At 37.5% G+C, this 8146-nt stretch overlaps 1 protein-coding gene across 1 annotated transcript in view; it reads right to left on the reverse strand.

Annotated features, from left to right (window-relative positions):
• FAF1 (Fas (TNFRSF6) associated factor 1) overlaps positions 1-8146 on the reverse strand; it is a 155449-nt gene that overhangs the window by 133223 nt on the left and 14080 nt on the right. The window contains exon 2 of the mRNA XM_010004033.1: positions 4883-4951. Within this exon, the coding sequence (XP_010002335.1) occupies positions 4883-4951 (69 nt within the window). The remainder of the gene's footprint in view (positions 1-4882; positions 4952-8146) is intronic.

The raw sequence follows: 8146 nt of genomic DNA on the forward strand, positions 1-8146 counted from the left end.
AGCAGGAACAAAAGGGTGTTCATGTAGAAGACACTTTGCCCAAGCTGTCCTAGCTTTACCTTGTGGGAAAAATATTTACCATGTTTAAATCAGCAATGTGAGAATTATTACCTTCTGATGAATCAGTAAAAACAATATAAGAAACAACACTAAAGAAAAGATGTTTAAAGCCATGACTCTTAACTGCCTTAAATACAAAATTTCCCTCTCTCCTTGACAACTGCGTTTTTTCATCCTTTGATTGCCTCCAAATTGAAGGGCAAAATAATCCATGCATTTAATGCTAAGCAATGGTTTCCATAAAGCTGTAAACTGCACTTCCCTTGGCCACAATCTGTTTAAAGATGGTAGACCAAAATGAGCCCTAAATACAGTTAGTCACCTACTAAGCAAATAATTTTACTGTGTTGGAACTTTAGCAGTGCCTTGAGAATAGGAGACAAGAATGACACAGCACCAGTTGTCCACAAAGAAAGCTCAGGTCTTGCCAAACTGAGGCTGTCAAGACTTCTGTGAAATAAGCACCGTGTCTCAGCAGAGAAGGAATTTAAAGAATGAAAACTGTTTTCAACAAGTTCCCTAATATTTTTTCTCAGAAAAGGCTTTGCCCTGGCTCACAGATGAGGGGAAGAAGAGTTTCTGTTTCTTACATATTCACCTGTCCTAGCACCAAAAAAAAGTGAAGAAACAGGTGTCTGTCTGGGTCTGCTACATAACTGAGCTGCTCTTTGTTGGGGTAAAGTGAACTCTGAGATGCTGGGGTTTTTTGTATCTGAATCCTTGATCCAGCCAAGATCCATGAGAATTTAGTAAAGTTTTGGGATAGTACACTACAGGTGAGGAAAACACTTATTTTCAGTTTTCAAATCTTTCTCTACAGACAAGCCAGAAACTGGCCCCTTCCTGGCCTCTTCTTTTAGGGGAACACATTGAAACTTGAGATTCTTGGACATTTACACAACATCAGCAGCTCCAGCATTGATTACAGCCTTCATGGGCTTTCTTATGAAAAAAATCACAAGATATGGCAACATCACAACATGATCCAAAGTGTTTCTTAACCTCTATCTCAAAGTACAAAGGGTCATCCCAACAAGAAAACAAATCCGAAGAACATCTAAGTTTTTTTGGGGAAAAAAAAAACATCCAAGGGACCAACCTATGTAACCAAGTACATTTTATTCAAAACAATTAAAAGTTTAGAACACACAAGTTACACATGTGCTAGTTTTATTCCCCCTTGGGTATGTTTGTTTCCTTGCTTGCATGTGTCAGAATGTGTATATGACATTTATATTGGGGTTTTATAGCCCTACCAGGCTTACAGCTACCTACAGATTTGCTCATTTGATATGATCCTCAGTGTACAAAATATACAAAAAGGAAACATCTGTTTTACCCCAGATTATGGCCTTCAAAATTAAATAAAATCAAATAATTAAATTATTTGGGTGGTTGGGTTTTTTTTAAGTATTAGTCTTCTTTGCAACCACCCAGCTGCATAAGGTACACAGCCTGCATCTGAGCTTACTTAACAACACACTTTGGGAGCTGCAAAAAACCTAGAAACACAAAGAATGAGAAATTAAATTATTTTTGCAAGCAGGGACCCCTGATTTAACAAAGTACATTAAAAATTTCCAAAAGGGATTTCTGTAGTCTTTAGTAAAAAAGTTCATATACTCTTTGTGCCCTTATAGATGAGACCAATGCTGCAAGCTGGACACACAAGAAACCTGCAACTCCTCTATTTCCTGGACAACAGGCACTGTGCCCACAGGACACCTGCACCAGTGGGATGCCCATCCACCAGCACTGCTTGTCATTACCTAACTCAGAGCTTCCCTCTTCCTTAGCTCTGCTGGCAGGAGGAGTTTGAATGCTGTCCAGGCAACTCAGTGCAGTGACAGCAAAAATAAACTAACTGAGCTGACAAGAACATGTTCCACAGGACACCAAGATCCATAAGAGAACACCTGTCTAAAACAAAACTTTAAAAGCTCCTTAAGAAAAAGTGGGGATACAAACATCTGGTTCCCACAGGCAGATGTGACTGTTCATTGGACCACAGGGAGAATGTCATTAATACACATATAAACCATGTTCCTCACAGTGAAAACCCCTCAGATCTAGTCACAATGAGAGGAGCACACCAGGAACCTCTCACTAGTCCCCATAGTGAGTGCTGTCAGATGTGTGCCGTATTCAGTATGCAACTCTGAAGTAAAGAAATCAGCAGACCAACAATAGGAGACAAAAGGGGCCAATGTGAGGAACATGCTCACCATAATATGCAGTCCTGGTTCTCCAGCCACTGAAACACAACCCACTTGGAACAGAGCAAGACAGCTGCTAAACATATGACAATACATACCCATATTTAAGGAAAAACAATGGCCCTGTGCCAAATTTAATCACCTACTTTCTGGAGAGAGACTAATTCAAATTGATTTAAAAAACCAAACAACAACATATAAAGAGATCCCATATCCAAGCTCTTCCAAGGTAAGCCATTTCAAAGAGACAAAAGACATTGTTAGAGTATTATTTTTTTACTGAGTTGCACTGAGATTTACTACACAGTATAACAAAAGAACTAAGTTAATGGTTAGTAAGCAACAGAAGATACAAATAACAGATTGTTGATAGCTTTCAAGAGCCAGTGGCCTACTTTCCTAGGAAATCCTAGGAAATTTCCCAGGAATCCCACCTAAGCTGGCACCTCCAACAGAAATAAAGAAAGATTGCAAAGCCCTAGATCACTTTTCTCCGATCTATTTTTTTCTGTCATTTTTTTTTCCTTCTTTCTTTACAAAAGACAACATTACACAGAAGTAAATCTAAATATATAAACAAAATGGCCACTTATATTTAAAAAAATTCTATCTGACAAAAAAAAAAACTACTTTTAAGAGGTTTTAAACAGCAAGATGCAAAAAAACTCTCATCTTCTGTGCAAGTTATCCAATCAAAAGAAAGAACTATAGTTGAGAGTTGAAGCTTTAGAAAAACAGATGTTCAAGATATACAATTTTCTCTTTCCAAGATGTAGAAATGCTTTTTGTCAGTTGACTCTTGGAAGCAGTGTCCAACAGGAACTGCAATCTGTTCAAGACAAGAAGTTCCTTATTTATTTTTGCTTGGTTGGGTTTTTATTTTGCTCTTAGTTTGGGGTTTTTTTCTCCCTAACGCTGCAGAAGTGGCCTTGAACTTAGGTTGATGCTAACGGGACTTGGTTGGCTTTCTACTTCTTATCAGCCTGGGTGCCTCACAGAAATTGTCCTGATCAATTACAGAGCTCTGATTTTATTTCCAAAATCATGGAAGTAAAGAAATATGCATATTAAAGGAAGTAAATCAATCAATACATGAAAAAGCACTGAACATCTGTATGACTGTATTTCACCACTATGCGTCATGTTTATCAAAAACTTGACCTTGAAAAAAGCCTCTGAATAAGACACACAGTGAAATTAGAGAAGACAGTGATTATCTAACTGATTGTGGTCAAAGAATGACAGAGAAACCCTTAGTAAAATCATCACTACTTCACTGCCTTCATGATTCATGAACAAAGTCCTATAAATCTTGTTTCTTCAATTTTCAAAACAGCCCATGCTAAGTCACAACAGGCTAGTACAACAAAAACCAGGTTTTTTACTATTTCACTCTATCAACTTACAATTAGGTTTTCCTGTTTAAAGGCACTAAGGATTACTCCCTCCCTTCTGCTTGTGTTTCATTCTTGGTTACACCACGATATTGCAAAACAAAGACACTGGATACTTGGGCCAACCTTCATTTTGAACATTTAGTTTCAAGTGTTTGGAGTACATAGTGTTTGCTTGCAATAGGTTACAATATGGCAGGTCATTTTATGACTCAAAAGAAACATAGTATTCATTCTAGCACTTTAAAACCCCACCATACCGTCTGTGATACTTAGTTTGTAATTACTAAAACAGAACATTCAAACAGGACGCTGGGAACCCAAAGTGGCAGGAAGTTGAAACTGTGTCAATTTTGAAAAATCTTTCTTTTAAATAATTTTTTTATAATTTGGACTTGTCCAAAGATCACTCATTAGGAAAAAAAAAAAGAGGAAATAATAGGTGTTAGAGTTTAAAGGAACATCACTTGTCTTTTTAGTTACATTTGCTCTATTTTACACTTTCAAAAGTTAAGAAAATGGATTCATAGTTCCCTTAGTTATCCTCATAATGTTAATTAAAAAACAGGTAGGTTTTACTGGTTTCCTCCTACTTCCCTGCACACTGAACCTTCCTACAATGTAGATGAAAGGGGTTTTTAGGACGAGTTTTTTTGGGGGTTTTTGTTTGTCTTAAATGATGTCTGGATAACATCAAACCTAAATAAGGTATGGCCTTAATCTACAATTCAATTCTGCATAACAACTAACAACAGAAAAGCAACTCTCTCATTTTTAAACTAGGAGAACATGAAAGACTGAAGAAGTTGCTTAACCTTTCATTTCCTCCACAGATACTTAAAAGCTCAAAAATCTTGTTTGTGTACACAAGATGTCCTCTAAAAATGCTACTCTTAATTATATTGCTTATAAAATTATGCATACAATTAACCAAAAAGGAAACTAAACACAACATGAAACACCAATTTAAAGGAAAAGAAACAACTGAAAAAGGCACGAAGACAAGCAGAGCATATCAGGGTATATACAACTCAGTATCACATTTACTTGGCAATGAGGCTTTAACAAACCAGAAAGTCTGTATATGACTTGCTTGCCCCAGCCATAAAAGTCACACCCAAATTTGAAATAAAGATGGCAGTTGTCTCAGCAAGTTAGCACATCCCTGTTACATGAACTTGATCTAGGAAGTCATTTTCTTAGAATACTTACCACTAAATCCCAGTTATTTTGTTCAAGCAATGTTATAGCTTCATCAATATTTTCAATACCAGTACATGCCTAAAAAGAAAAAGAAGCAATAAACAGAATTAAAAGCATTGATCAAAATCAGGGTATTAATAGGAAGAAATTCTTTAGCGTGAGGGTGGTGAGACACCGGAATATGTTTGACCAGGGAACTTGTGGAAGGTCCCTCCCTGGAAGAGTTCAAGGGGGTTGGATGGAGCTCTGAGCAACCTGACCTAGTGGGAGGTGTCCCTGCCCGTGCATAGGGGTGGGAACTAGATGATCTTCAGGGTTCCTTCCAACCCAAATCAATTTATGATTCTATGATTCTATGATAATGCCATTAATTTCAGCAGAACAACAAGAAGAGTATAGGTCTCTCATTTCTACTATAGGAGGGTAATCCAGAAATCAGATTTCAAGTTTTAAACTTCAAATATTTGGATATAATTCCCTGTTCCACTGGAGGATTCCCGTGTAACCTTGAACAAACCACTTAGGGAAGCAAGACAAAGTAGTTATTTGTAAAATTAGGACACCAGTGCTGTCCCATAAAGATGGTCTGAGAATTCAACGATCAAAATTATCAAACACTCACACTAACTTAAAAGGAAGCACAAAAATACTGAGTACTTGAAATTACATTTGAGATGGCTGAAATACTTTGTCTGAAGTCAGAAACACCTTCACTCTAGGAGTTACACAGCACAGTGGAATAGGAAAAGAAGGTGGAAAGTATGAATTTTTCATTGTCATAGTGTCAACTTACTACTCCACGAACAAATAAGCACCTCTTGTGAAACTATTTAAAAATTAAGACTATACAATGAAACATTTACTGTGTTTTCCTTTTGGATAAAACATTTGCATGTTGTTCTAGCCCTAATCTCTGGCTTCACCTAGTTCAAGGAACCTAATATAATAGCATTTTTAAAGTAGTGATAACATTCCACAAAATGGTACTGTAAATTGAGCTTAATCCTAAACACAAGAGAGCACCTCTGCTCAGCAAAAGCCTTGATCCAGCATCCTGCTTTCTTTTTTTGATCCCCTTACCTTTTCAACTGCCCAACTTCAGCAGGCAGAGCATTGCTGTTCATTCTGCCACATACTTGCTGCCATTCGACACTGAAGCATAGCAGACATATTTCACCAGAGGGTGAAAAATGGAGACAGTTAAGTTTCTTTCTGAAATTTATCTTTCATCCTAATCAAAGCTATGTTCTGTATTCAAGCACACAAGATGAGTTCAGATTTTTAAAAGATCTGAAACATGACTGTGTTCCTTTTGCTCCACCACACAGTTATATAAAAAGAAGTATATATAAAGCTAATATAAAACTATGTTTTAAAAAATACAGCCTTTTAATGCTATTAATACCAAATTAAACAGCAGCAAACAGATCTTTTTTTTCTGATTCCAAAGATATATATACTGTTTTTCACTTATGTGATGAGAAAAAGGGGGCTAGCACAGAAGCAAACACTTTTTTCTCCCAAGATATAAAAAACAATCAGGTCATACATTCACCATGTTCTGACTTTTCTCCCAATTTACAACAATGAATGTAAGAAATAAAAAGTAGAACAGAAATCACAGAAACATTCAAGGCCAATTCTCTCCTCCCAAATTCAACACTGAAGGATTTCACACTATGAAGCACTACACGCAGTATGTTTACACAAAAGGGACAAGTCTGCAGGGCTACAAGAAGACATTTTAGAGATCTGGGGTTTTTTTTGCCTGCAGAGGGGTGGCAGTAGTTTCTACTGATCCACAAAGCTCCCATGGCCAGATTGATTCTCTCTGAAACCAGACAAAACTTCTTCCACTGCTCATAGCGTGTTGCGTTGATACTGAATTTCACCCACTTTGCATCTGGAGTGCTAAAAACATTTTTATAATAGTTTTGCTCTTCAGAAGCATCATTTCGTCTTTTCCACTGCTTCTTCCAGTTACTTCTGATGTTAAAAACAAGGCAACACTTGAACACATTCCCTAGCAAATGGGAAGGTTACACATTTATGCTAGGTAAGTTTGACTGCAGGGCTTGAGCTTGTCATTTCTGAAATCACAGGAGAGTTCAGCCTCCCATAAACCTGCCACTGAAATTGATGTCAACAGCTCTGCTGCAAATAGAGAGAAAGTTTTGCAGAGGTAGCAGTCTGAGGTTCAGTTAAGTGAAATGCACTTTAAAAATCTGATCACCACAGACATAAAGAGTTACTATTTCTCATTTATCAGCCCTGCAAACTCTGCGTGATCTAAGTTGTGTGCTAATCACAATAAACACCTGGCCAACAATGACTTCTTTTCAACCCTGGGCTGTGCAGGGGAAGGGTACCTAGAATTCAGGGATCAAATAACAGTTTTACTTGCACCCTCTTCCATGCAGCTCACCTGATCTGCAACTGTCCCATCCTAACTGCAAATCAGTTCAGCTCAGTTTGGCATTCCTTAATTTTGAGATACCCTTAGCTTACCCAGTTTACACAGTGAAAGAAGTCAGCTCATCACAGCAGAAGCAGAGTAATTAAGCAATTAATTCACTTGTATGTCTACATCCTTTCTAAACCAGCTTGTTGGTGATTTACAATCCAAAATAGAACCCTGGTCTGCCCCTGTTAGCAATGCAGAGTCATCAGGGCAGCAGGAACAGACCAGTATGAAGAGGAACTAAAAACTTCTTAAAACTTCAGAATACTTAAAAGCCAAAGAAAACAGATTTGCTGAAAACCTTTCAACCATTTTTAGTGACTTTAACATTTAATCTTGAGGAGTTCTAAAACTAAAATTTCACTTTCCAGATGGGCTATTTTTGCTAGTTGTCAATAAAACAAAAACCAAACATTCCTGAATGACAACAAGAAGAGACAAGTGCTACTTATCGAGGTAACCATATAATGTCACTGCTGCAGCAAACTCATGTTTTTCAGAATGTTTCACCATGAAGGAGGAGAATTGATTCAGACACCACATGCTGCCATATACAAACCCCTGCCTCAAGTCATGATCCATCACCAGTCTAAGCACCAGCACCGCAACAAAGAAATAAAATTAAAGGTTTGTTTCCTTTTAACTGCATCATACCATGCAAGATGAATTCAAGAAAATAATCTAGTTTGCATCTTTTGATTTTCCCTGATAAGTACACAGGATAGGTAGCCATCTCTTGCCAGCAGGCGTGATGTCCTGGAGCAGCCGATGAATCCCAGAACAACCTGGACTGCTTCTGCCTTTGTTTTTTG

The sequence above is a fragment of the Chaetura pelagica genome, unplaced genomic scaffold (genome assembly GCF_000747805.2).
Source record: "Chaetura pelagica isolate M959 unplaced genomic scaffold, ChaPel_1.0 scaffold18, whole genome shotgun sequence".
Classification (NCBI taxonomy): Eukaryota; Metazoa; Chordata; class Aves; order Apodiformes; family Apodidae; genus Chaetura; species Chaetura pelagica.